This window comes from Ixodes scapularis, unplaced genomic scaffold (assembly GCF_016920785.2).
Source record: "Ixodes scapularis isolate PalLabHiFi unplaced genomic scaffold, ASM1692078v2 PGA_scaffold12__126_contigs__length_90152505, whole genome shotgun sequence".
NCBI lineage: Eukaryota > Metazoa > Arthropoda > Arachnida > Ixodida > Ixodidae > Ixodes > Ixodes scapularis.
This window is the reverse complement of record NW_024609838.1, coordinates 8063221-8075556: the sequence shown is the minus strand read 5'-3', so window position 1 is coordinate 8075556 and position 12336 is coordinate 8063221. Positions and strand designations below refer to the sequence as shown.

Sequence of the window (12336 nt, the reverse complement as noted above, 5' to 3'; positions counted from 1 at the left end):
GGTAACTGTCGTTATACTGAATTACCTCGTGCATATTTTTTGTATGGTTTATCAAGCGTTTTCTTGACACGCAAATTACAGGCGTAAGATGGGGGGAGATCTATCTTGGACATTAAAGTTCTTGTGCACGTTTCCCTCCAGAACTAAATAAATACTGTTAATTGTTACTTAATCAAACAGTAACTAAAATACGTTACACGTTTCTTTCTCTTAAAAAGTAACTAGGTGGTTACTTCGTTACAAAAAAAGTAACAGGGTACAACTAGCGCGTAACTTGTATCGCGTCACGTACAAGTCTGATTCACAGCGACTGGCTGTCCAAAGAAGGAGCTGTTGTAAAAATACGTTTGACAATAGGCGAAGAATATCGCCAGTGATAATAAAACTAGAGCCTCAAACCAGTACCAGGCTATGAGGCAGCTCTTGACGCATACCTTGAAAGGGAAGTGCAGCGGTTCTGGTATGGTGGCAGTCCAGGGCAGCACCATCTCCAGGTACCAGATGAGGAAGCCAAAGAGGCCCGACATGGAACCCATGATCAATATGATCTCGAACGGCAGCACGTTGTCCTTCAGCAGGGCGTACTTGTAGATCATGGGCCAGTCGAACTTACGCTCTGAAACAGGCATTTTCGGACGCAAGTTTAATCTTAGCCTTGAGCACGAGGCCTATGTGAGGGATAACTTTGGCGGCCTAAGCTGGCGCCAAACTAACGCCTAGGGGGAATTCAGCCCAAGGAGTGCCATAGCGCGTCGCATGGACACATAGATTCAGGTCACGTGATCGGACCGCGTGGCGTCAGGTCACGTGACCGTAAGACGTGACATCACTGCAATGTCAGGTGGCCATGAGGCCCACTTCTACTACTTCTTATTTGTTCGGAATCACCCTCCGAGCAAAAAACAAAAGGAACATTCGTTGAACGTGACAACAGGGTTGCCTGTGCGTGCTAACTGTGCTGCAGTAAACGATGGGATCGACCTTATTCCCACAGTCTTTTGTTTTTAGCTATTAGTAGTTGTAAAAGGGTTACAAGCCGAGGAGTACTTATTGCGACTGTGACAAAAAGATAAGATGGAGGGGAAACGTTCCTGGTGTTAGATAACCTTTTTACAAATACAGCCGCGGATATGACGCGACTCTGCCAAAGTGCCCTGTGCTTACCGTAGTAGTCGTACAGCTCGATGATCCGGAAGATGTAGTAGAGTCCGTGCACGGGGATCAGAGAGGTGGCGAGTTTGACCCAGCGCGACAGTCCCAGGTAGGCAGTGAGCGTCCTGTTGTTCCAGTGCCAGGCCAGGAAAGGAACCACCAGGGTCGCCGACCACAGGAGCAGACCGAACGCCACCGCGAGACTCGCTGCGGAAACGGTCAAGAATCTAGCGTTCCTCGGCCGCCGCTAAGGTAGTCGGTACAATCAAACTCTAATTCACGACGCGTCGATTTTACGTTTACTGTCTTTTAAACGCGTAGGTAGGGCCAGCTCTTGGAGCTTTCGCGTACGTGCTGGGATTGACCTCATGACGTCACGTGAGTCACGTGACGTGCCCAATGACATCCAAATGTCACGTCATGCTGTCTCCAAAGGGACACCATGTGTCAAATTGACGGGCGGTTTTTGTATCGTCCTAGGGATTAACCTTTTTGGTAATGCCTGTCGTACGCGTTTAGAGTTTTTAGCATTGCATGTTTCGCCAGACGTGAACGACAACCTGAGAACGCAGACGCTGAAGACGACCGCCGTCAGTATGACGCAGGGTGTATTCTCGTGATACGATGGCACGCACACTTGTCGAAGAAGAGGGAGATGAGCATGCCGAACAGGACGTAGGCGGAGGCGAAGAGCATCATGGCGACGAACACGAGCATGGGGTTGGCCAGGTAGACAAAGGGCACGCCCTGGGATCCCTCGACCAGCGTCATCAAAGCCAGCACCAGCACGCAGCTCAGCGTCCAGGTGAGCATGAAGCAGACGTAATGCACCAGCCAGGTCCAGAAACGCCGCAGGCCCATCAGCCGCGTGAGCGCCTGCGCGCCCAGGCCGGACGCGTTACACTTGTATGTAACGCGTTACAAGAAACGCCGTTACTTGTACCTAGTTAAGTGTTTAGTAACAAAGTTACTAGATAGTTACTTTGTAATTAAAAGAAACGAATAGCGTTTTTTGTTTACTTTTTAGATGAAGTGACGAGTAGCGGTATTCAGTTCCTTCTGGAGGGGAACGTGCACAACAAAACAAGTGCCAAAATTACTTCTCACCCCACCTCGCTGTAATTTGCACGACGGCAAAACGACATACCATAGAAAGACGTGCACCATAAAAGTCAGTATAGCCACAGTTATCTCTGATCGAACGCTTTAAAAAGTAAATAAATTACTAACGATAACCAATAATGAAGGCGAAAGTGGTGGATCAAATGGCACTTTAACATTTACCGTACTAATGGTGCCAATGAACCTCTAGTCTGGAGTATTTGATCGGGCACCGTCCCTTTTGCAAGTCAATGGCAAACGAGTGTGAGCTCTTTACTGCACAGTTCTTTCTCAATCTCTCCCTATGTCGATGGCCAAAAATATGCAACGAGTCAGAACAAATCAAGCTCCAATCCACACAGATGCCTTGATAAACTTCAATACATCGAGGGACTTTGAAGCCGATTGTGTGGTACAATGACCGGGTCCGAGTTAGAAATAAACGCTTACGCAGCTCTTGCAGTCAATTCCTGCTTCGCATCGTGGTAACGTCTCGATTGTATAGGCCTCAAATCATCGGCTTTGGAACATTTTCAACTTCTCCCTTTATCAGTAAACAGAAGGCCGCCATTAATACGACACATGTGCCATTTTTTTATTTTTTATTTTTCTCATTTTTTTTCAGATGGTGATATGATCAAAGGGGCCAGGATGAATTTCGAAAATGGTCTGTTTCGTCCTGCACGTAGCTGTTACTGCCAATTAGAAAAAAAAACGAGGGTCACAATTGCTCGCAATACTACAAATCGTCCATCGACGCCGATAACGTTCTCGTGAGGAGCGCTGAATTGGTTGAGCGCTCTCGTGTCGCTGCGCTCTTGTGTGTGAGGCATGTACACGCAGTGTGCCTTTTGCCCCAATCGGCTAAACCAAGCTAAACTAATAACGTTGAGCTAAACGCGCTAAAGAGACCTATCGCTAAATTACCCAATCATCAAGGAGAATGCTTGCAATGTAAGTCTAGCGCCGCATGCGTTGGCCTTCCCTGTATAAAAGATAGTCAATAGCCCATATAAGGCTTGGACGAACGCGCGTGCAATTTCCTTTAGGCGCTTGCTTTAGAAAAGTCAGCGCAGACAGACACCAGCACGTGCAACGCGTGTAACTATACTTGGTTCACTCGTTTCACTTACCGGGCAATGTAAAGGTTCAATCCTCTTACAGCCGCTATATTTTTGAAGCGAAATTGTTTTGTGTGTTCTAGTAGAATCATACTCGCACTGCACTTGAAACTGTCTCTGGCCAATGACAACCTAAAAAATGCTGGGCGCGGCTTGTTATATTGACGCTTAATGCTTCGTGAATGCCCCTTCAGCGTTCTTACCTGCTAGCGCTGCGATATCATTGGCTACGGAGGAATATAATTAGATGATCGGCACGCCCTAACTTTCTAAGGCTGTCGGTGAGGGGAGGCACTCACTTGATCGAATGACGTTTTAGCGAACGCCCACGTTTCACCGAATGACACTTTAGCGAATAGTCGGACGCCGCGAAGCGGTGTTTTCGGGTGGGCCAAGTGGGTTCATATTTTTGTAATGAGCTGCCGCAGACTGTCGCCGCGAAGCGGCGTAAGCGCAGAGCGACGGATGGGTTAACGCGCGCCCCCGTTATTCGCTAAAACGTCCATTTGCTCAAATGTCGCTGTTCGCTAAAATGTCATTCGCTATTGTGATATGGACCCGTCGGTGAGTATGCGGCGAGCAAGCGTTCCAAAATCCGCCTTTACAATGTCGGAACGCAAGGAAGAGCACGCCAAATCAAAAGACAACGTGGAAAAATCGCAGAAAACAGCGATAACGGGGCAGCTAAGCACACGCCGCCATTGCTCGAGGTTGGCGGGAAACGAAAGCACGTGGTCGTATTTGGCGGGTGAACAAACGCACGACGCGCGCGAGGAGAGCACGAAGTTGCACGCCTCGCACATTATACGGCGAAGACGTGCCCCGAAAGATGGCCATCGTTGATGTCGCGTTTGGAAAAGAACGAACCAGCATGCCGCTGTGGCGTTCGTGCATCACGCGGGTGATGATGTAGCAGAAGGGGACGATGAAGGCGGCGCCCCAGCGGATGCCGATGAGGAACATGGTGTTGTCCTCGTCCTCGTGGTACATCGGGTACGGGAACTGGCGCAGCTTCACGCTTATCTCGGGCCACGAACGGTTCGCGCCTCCGACAGCGGCCAGCGACCGCAGGTAGGTGCGGACGTGGTGTGCTTCCACCACGGCCTGAACAGCCGTCAGCCTCTCGCTCATCTCTGAAAAAGAAAGATAGCCGCCGGTGCAAGCTTATTGTCTGCAGTTCATTGGCTCATTTTCTGGCCAGAGTGTAACCAGCAGTACGGTGTACGGGACAAGTCTTAGACTCGCATGTTTAGCATCCCATATCGCCCATAGGTCAAAGATGGTCCCCAAGTGGCAACAGACGACGTTCCAAAAAAAGCCAGAGTGCCACGATGTAGGGTGTGGCGATCATGGCAGTTGGTGCTAAAGCTAAGAACCATCGCGCTTTATACCAACAGCGTAAAAGTTGTCAGTCTGACGAAGTGGTCGTCGGTTTGTCGTTTGACCAATCGCCGAAACCCGATCACGGCGACGCTTTGGTTGCCCACATCGCGGATCCGTTACTTCCTTTGAAATCACGTTGGGAGCCTTTGTTGGTCCCTGCTGTCGAGTGTGTCCCTTCTCTAGCGTACATTTCTCACCATCGAATTAATTTTTTTCCAAGAACAAGCAGGAATCACCACCAGCAAGATGTGATGACGTCACACTCAAGCTATGCATACGATGCGAAGACGTCACCAGCAAGATGCGATGACGCCACACTTAAGCCATGCATACGATGCGACGACGTCTCCAGCAAGATGCGATGACGTCACACTCAAGCTATGCATACGATGCGAAGACGTCACACTCAAGCCTTGCATTTTGTCGGCACAGAGAGGACCGTGCCGTAAAATGTTATCTTGAGCCTGAGCCTCCGCGGTGTGACTAAAGTTTGCTGTGAAGGAGTCCGACACTTGTTCAGCAATTGATACTTCATACAGATGTATGAAACCTCAGGGGACAGACATGTTGACTACGCTGTCTGAAAGAATATACATCGACGCAATATGTTCAAAATGTCACTCGATTGAACGCATCGGCAAAAAGGAATAAACCTAGGCGACACTATCTAATGATCCTTCTATGAGATATACTACTTTCCAGTTTCTGTTCATGGCCTGCACTGACGTGACATCAGCTGCGACTGTGGCGACCTTGCTGTTGAACACGAATCGTTTGCAGAAGGCATTTCACACAATCGATTTTCTTTTCTTGGCAAGAACAAGCAGAAAGGACCACCGGTGGGGTGCATGACATCACGTGAAAGTCATGTCTACACCAGCTCAATTCTGTGACGTTTCGCCGCCGCGGGGGCGCTGCTGTCGGTGCTGCCCATGGCTCTTGCACTGCCCATACGAAGACGCCTCCTCTCACGTGAATCTGTTTTCTTTTTTTTTTTTTTCTTTTTGTCTTTTTTTGCGCACGCCCAGTGCCCACATTTGTGGAAAGCAAATGCAGGTTAGCTTGTAAACAGCGTGTTGATGAGTACGTTATAAAAACGCTCCCTTTATCACTTGCTGGCAGAGGTCCTCGTTCAATTTCTGCCTGGTAATTCTTGGATGCTCGCTGTTGTGTGCTTGCGCCATAGAAAATTGGGAATAACAAAGCCTCTCTCTTTACGTGTAAGATGGCTGAAGGTGCTGTTGTTTCTGACATTCGCTACCACTTCTGCTGTGCGCTTTCAGTATACGCTACCGACAACATGATAAAATCAGACAGGTCAACCGGAACACCGCACTCACCGTCCTGATATTCCGACGGCCCGGATCTGACGCGCGTCTTGAACGAGTCCAGGATGTGGTAGGTCCCGAACGAGAACATGACCACGTAGTCGAGGTTGACGAAGGCGCGCTCGTCCACGGGCACATTGCGGAAGAACAGGCCTAGGGTGCGGTCGGACACGTTGGCCGAAGCCACGACCCTGGCCATCTCCTCTTCGTCGTCCACGGCGCGAGGGGCTGCGGTCGAGACAAGAAAGTGCCATTTTGAAATGAAAGCGCTCGAAGAACGCCTCCACCGCTCAGCCGAAATACCGACGCGAAAGATGTTTTATAAAGTTACCCGAGCACCAAGAAGAATATTGAAACCGTAGGTAGGTACGGGCGTTGCACGCGTTCCCCTTGTGAGTATAGAAGGGTTGAATTAAATCGTCAAAATAAGGATTGAGAAAAAAAGTGAAAAGTACCTTCTTTCTTTTCATATATAAGCAGTCTTGTACACTTTACTTTAAAAGTACAATCGATTACAATTACAATGACTATTGGTTAAACTTTATTTAATATTACTCGATTACTTGAGACGAAAAACTAGTTGGCCGTTACTTGAAAAAGTGACCGTTACTTTTACGTCTCCTTCAGCTTTTCAAAGCGACATATTTTTCTTCCTTGACGGTTTGAAACCGGCGGGTTTTTCGTGCTGTCCATTATTGGATCAAAATCGCCGATTAGAATCTACGTACATTCTTAATACACCAATTTCAGTAAACCATCTTCCTGTCCGAGAGTTGTTTCGGGGATACTTTGGTATTAAACTTGTACAAACGATGGGCGCCGTTCGAAAAGAAAGGGGGAAAAAACAGTAACATCTGCAAGTAATTTTAGCACTTCCAATTGCCTCTATGATTACTTAAATGATAAATGTAATCAAATTATTACACAATTACTCTAGAAAGAAATTGCATTTGTGTGGTTCTATCTCAGTTCCAATGAGTGCCGTAGACGTTCTATCGACGTACAAAGTGCCGCTCGCGTTTCGGTTTTTCAGTTTTGGACAGTCGCATGCCTAGACGCCATTACGGGCAATGCGTGTAAGTACACTGGCGAAATGTTTCTTGGTGCTTGGGTTATTTACAGAGACTCAAGAGTTAAACAAAACGAAAAAAAAAGGAGCGACTCGTACCATCGAGAGCATTTGCAATTAAGTTGTGGGCACCTCCCGCGCAAATTGCTCGCCTGCCAGCAGATGCTCGACGCTCTTCGACTCCACCTGGAACCTACCTCGTGTTGTGTACGCGGCCCAGGAACCACGTGACATCAGCCGAGCAGCCGAAAACGCTTCGATATCAATCTAGGCCCACTAGTAATTTAGCAAACGGTCTTCCAGGGGAACGCTGGCTGGGCTACGAACCTGCTGTAATCGTTCACGTGCCACAGCCCCGGTAGTTCAGCATACAGTCCCGAGTCTTCGGCAAGAAGAGATTCCGTAACTTTAGGGCACGTGTCCCAAGGGATAGGGCCACATTCCCTAACCCGCCCCTAACTTTCTTTACGTATATCGTGTCTTCATAATAAGACGAGAACCAGCGGCGTCGGAAAAGGGAGGGGGGGGGGGGGGGGGTGGAGGGCGCACGATTACTTTTAGAGCGCAGCTCTTAGGCGCTCGTTCTCGTGTTTCGTGGCGCCACCTTTGCCGTCAGCGTTACCGCGCGCGTTGCATTATGGGACGTCACAGACCTATACACCAATTAAATTCCCCGCTAAATTTTTCTGGAAAATTGACGCCACGGGATCTCAACATCAATTTAGTTTCCCCTCTAAATTTAGCGGGGAAAATGACCTCACATGACTGCATGTCACGTCACCTATAAACAAATTCAGTTTCCCCGCGAAATTTAGCGGTTAAACTGACGTTACATGACCTCAACACCAATTCAGTTTGCCAGCTAAATTTAGCGGGGAATTGAATTGGTGTTGAGGTCACGTGACGTCAATTCTCCCGCTAAATGTAGCGGAAAACTGAATTTGTTCATAAGTGACGTGACATAAAGTCATGTGACGTTATTTTCCCCCGCTAAATTTAGAGGGGAAACAGAATTGATGTTTGTGGCGTCGATTTTCCTGCTAAATTTAGCGGAGAAACTGTGGGGGGAATGGAGGGGAGGAGCAAAAGGAGGACGGGGAGTGCCCTCCATACCTCCTCCTTCTCCATACCCTCCCCTCCTTCTCCGCGTCCTACGAACCCTCCCGTCAAAGTATACTGCAAAATCAAATTACCTCAACAACTGCGCTCTAATTTCAGATTACAGTGATTTGTAAACGTCGGTAAATTTTTTCTCCTTCCCTCTTCTCTGGCATTTTGGATATTTTAATGTAAACATTCGAGAGAAGAAGCTGATATCTCCCACTGCCTCTCATCAGTCAATCCCCCCCTTCCCCCCCACCTCCCCTTCAAAAGAGCTTAGCCCCCTCATCTCCCGAAACCTTATGACACGCCTGACGCGATTCAATTAAGGTGGCTCGAATGGAATGCGGACAGCAAGTCGTCTGTTTCTTGCGCAAGAGTTGCGGTGGCGCCAGAAAGACGCCGGGCTCTGACTGGCTCCGATTGGCTCCGATTGAAGGAAAGTGGGTAGACCTCAAAGCAAGCTGCCTTGAGATCTACCCACTATCCTTCATTCAGAACCAATCGGAGCTCGGCGTTCTGACGTCACCACACAACCCCTGCAGAAAAAGCAGACGAACTTGCGTTGCGCATAGTACTGCGTCACTCATAACCTTCAGTTGCACTGCTCATATATCATACGAAAGACATGGAGTTTGTTGCAGAAACGATAGTAGAAGTGTCGGCGGACACGCCTGAAGCATGTTGGAAGCATGTGTGCTTCGTGTGTACTTGAAACATGTCTGCTGACCGTTTTGGCATGGCCAACGTAACCTGACATTCATACAAAGAAGACACACACCTCAGACAGCGTCTGCAGACGGTTTTTCTTTTTCTGCATTGCACGAGCGTTGTGACCGATGCTTTGCAGTCTGGAAGCTATGGATGTCACCGCGCCATTCGAATCGATCCACGATTCGCCGGGCAACCCCTAGTTCACGATGCCCTAGATTCCAGCCGAGTGATTGGACAGGAAAGACAACTAGCTCACCGATGTTCCGCAGCGTGCTCTTGATGACGTCGGCCGTGGCCCTCGTGTACGAGTTGTCGGGACCGAAGTAGAGCGCGTGCAGGTGCAGCTCCTCGAGGTCCGGCGTCACCTCCGGGTAGATGATGCTGTCCACGAAGGCGTCCTTGCCCGAGCGTCCCTTGGAGTTGTGGATATTCGCGAATGGCACCAGGGCTACGAGTACCTCCAGCACGAAGGACACCGGGCGCGCGCGCAGCCGCTGCACGTACAGCTGCTTCCACAGCAGCACCGACAGCTGCAGCAAGCCCTCCATCCGTCATCCGCCAAGGCGGCTGAATACTGCTTAGAAGACAAGGCCTGCGCGTGACGTCATCGTTAGTGGGTCCCCGCCAGGACCCCTGAGCGACGAATACGCTGAAGCTGGACTAGATCACCCCGCAAAGAGGTAGACACGTAAGTCTTGACGTCCCTGCGTGCTCAGTCTTGTACAAGTTACAAGAAAAAAGGTAATCCAATACAGTCCAATACAGTACTTTACAATGTTTTCCGAACACGCCGTCTGGGGCGCTATTGTACCTTTGAAAACAGATCTTCGAGAAGTCCCCAATACGCCAAGACCACTGTAAGCGAGCGACGCAGAAGTATTACTATATTTCTAGCTAGGCGGTATAATATACCACCTAGAAGACAAGGCCTGCACATGACGTCATCGTTAGTGGATTTTCGACCCGCCCCAAGCGGTAAACACGCTGAAGCTTGAGACAACCCGTAAAGCGGCACACGTGTCCGTGTCTTGGCGTCGCCGCGTGGTATACAGCGTCGCGCAAGCCGCAAGACGCTGCAAGACGCGCTATCGACGATGCTGACGCCAGGTAGGTGGCGTTATTAACTGGACAAAGCAAGGAACGGAAGCGAAAGTGATCGCACCTCGCACAGTGAAAGATGATGACCCTTCTGCCCACCGATCGGAGGTGAGCGGTACCTTGGGGTCACGAAGCAAGCCCAGTGGAGGAGCCCTTGATGAGAGCGGAAGTCGCAAAGAGCTCGAAGACACAGTGAGGTCCGCAGCAAGACTCGGCCAAGACAGTAGAGCAGTAGCGTTCGAGTAAGAACAGCAGTCCGAGCGCAGTCACGTGGTCCTCGAGATCCCTGCGCTCGCACTAATCTCGAAGCGACCGGTTTAATGCACGTGTTCAGACTCTGTTGCACCGTATGATGTGCCGCAGGAAAGGCTACAAGCGCGAGCTCTTTGCTCTAGGGCCCATCTCGGCGGCACAAGCTCTCGTGCGTCAAGAGCAGCTCCCAACGCTATAAGCTCGTGCTTCTAGCCTTCTCTGCGGTGCAACATAAGGTGAACAACCATTGACCCCGTAAGTGATGACGTCACAACGGCGTCTGTGTCCAAACAAACCGTTGCTAGGGACGTTGCTATGGACTAATGCATGGAGACTCCACATGAGGCTAGAGTTTTGCTTACAAGAAAATAATTTTTTGTAAGCAACCTAAGTTCTTGATATCTAATTATGAAGATGTTCTCGTCATCTCAGTGTCGTATGGCAACTGAAAGCCATTTCTGAAGTATTGCACTCCGTTTTGCTTTGGCAGCGGACGACACGAGAGATTTGCTGGCCTCTGTTGCAGCGGGCGTCTTCATTGAATTGCGTCGGTAAACAAGCGACAAAAACAAGTGCATTTCCGTGGCTGTACAGGCCTCCGCAATGTGCTTTTTTTCTGTGAAGAACCCAGCTTAGTTCAGAAGGGTGAAAATGCCATAAAATCAAACCACGTCATGGAGATCATTTGATTAGGACGACGACCAGAAGTGCGTTGTCGGCGTAGTGCAGGCCAGTATGAGAAACAAATCGTACGCCGACAAGGTACTTCGTTTATTATTTTTATTATTACTGAGGTTGTCAGGTTAATAAAAAATTCCATGTCTATCGCGATGTTTCAGTTACCATTGCAGCGATTGTTACAACCTGGTATACGCACCCTCTCATGGCGCCAGTCCACAAACAAAATTTGGGATCTCGACCGATCGCCTGAAGTGCCTTTCTCACGGGTCCAATGCGATCTTTTAGCAGACGATGATCTCGATCGACGCCCGGACTTTCGATAAACCATATTTTGCATCGCACCCCACTTTCTTTTAAGCTACTGAAAATCAATATATTTAGAGCAAATGCAATATCAGAATATCGTTCTTATTCACACGATTCAAACGACGGCGGCGGCTTAGCCTGCCGGCGTGTGGCAGACGGCATACTTCTTGGATTTGTCGTCTGCTGCAGGCAACTTGAGGACCGGAAGTTGAAGTCGTAAATATTTCAGAAACAAGCGATTACCGGCACACTTTTGTCGAAACATATATCACATTCAAGCTTTCTACATCTGTGATTTTTAGAAGTATAAATTCTACTCTTGATTTTTGAACGGTTGGGTTTTAGTAGCGAAACCTAGCCGCTTGTATTTTTCCATAACAACGACCCTAGGAACGGTTTGTTTGGACCCATGACGTCACACTTACGGAGTCAATAGCCTCCTCTATGCTGACAAATCCTGGCAGATCGCCACGAGACGCGGCCGCCGAAAGTGAAAAGGTAGAGAGGCAGACAAGAGGCTCGAGTTCGAGGAACATCGAGGAACACCGAGGAGCGCACAGTTGCGCATTTGTTTTTCCCGCGCCGCCACGCTGCTATTCGCCGAGATCGATCACGTGAGGAGCAAAGCATCCAGCGCCGTGCAGGAAAGCCGCCGCAACGGTCGCTCAGCCGACGTCACATACGCCTGCTTTCGCCTCCTTCTCCCCCTTTTCTGTTTTCCATCCGCGCGGCACTGCTAATCGCCGAATTCAGTCACGTGACGAGCGCAGCATCCAGGACTGTGCAGAAAAGCCGGCGCTAGGCCACCTGCCGAGGCTGAATGCGCAGCTCTGCTACCGTAGGTAGCTATTGTAATGTGGGAGGTGTAGAAAAAGAGGATTCCCTTGGATTGAAACAGCAACGTACTGGCGTTTATTCATTAGTTGGCAGCCATCTTGGAGAGTGTTACAGTTGCCAGACCAAGCCAGATTTATGACTAGATTCCACTACAATAGACACTACAGCTATATACAGGAACTTTACCGGAGGC

General features: G+C 49.3%; 1 protein-coding gene across 1 annotated transcript in view; it reads right to left on the bottom strand.

The window, feature by feature from the left end:
• LOC121048137 (phospholipid-transporting ATPase ABCA3-like) overlaps window positions 1–9517 on the bottom strand; it is a 45778-nt gene extending 36261 nt beyond the window's left edge. The window contains exons 1-6 of the mRNA XM_040504140.1: window positions 9226–9517; window positions 6098–6313; window positions 4242–4507; window positions 1788–2028; window positions 1165–1359; window positions 435–616 (exon numbers count right to left, since the gene is read on the bottom strand). Coding sequence (XP_040360074.1) covers window positions 435–616; window positions 1165–1359; window positions 1788–2028; window positions 4242–4507; window positions 6098–6313; window positions 9226–9517 — 1392 coding nt within the window. The remainder of the gene's footprint in view (window positions 1–434; window positions 617–1164; window positions 1360–1787; window positions 2029–4241; window positions 4508–6097; window positions 6314–9225) is intronic.
• Between the last annotated feature and the right edge of the window lie 2819 nt (window positions 9518–12336).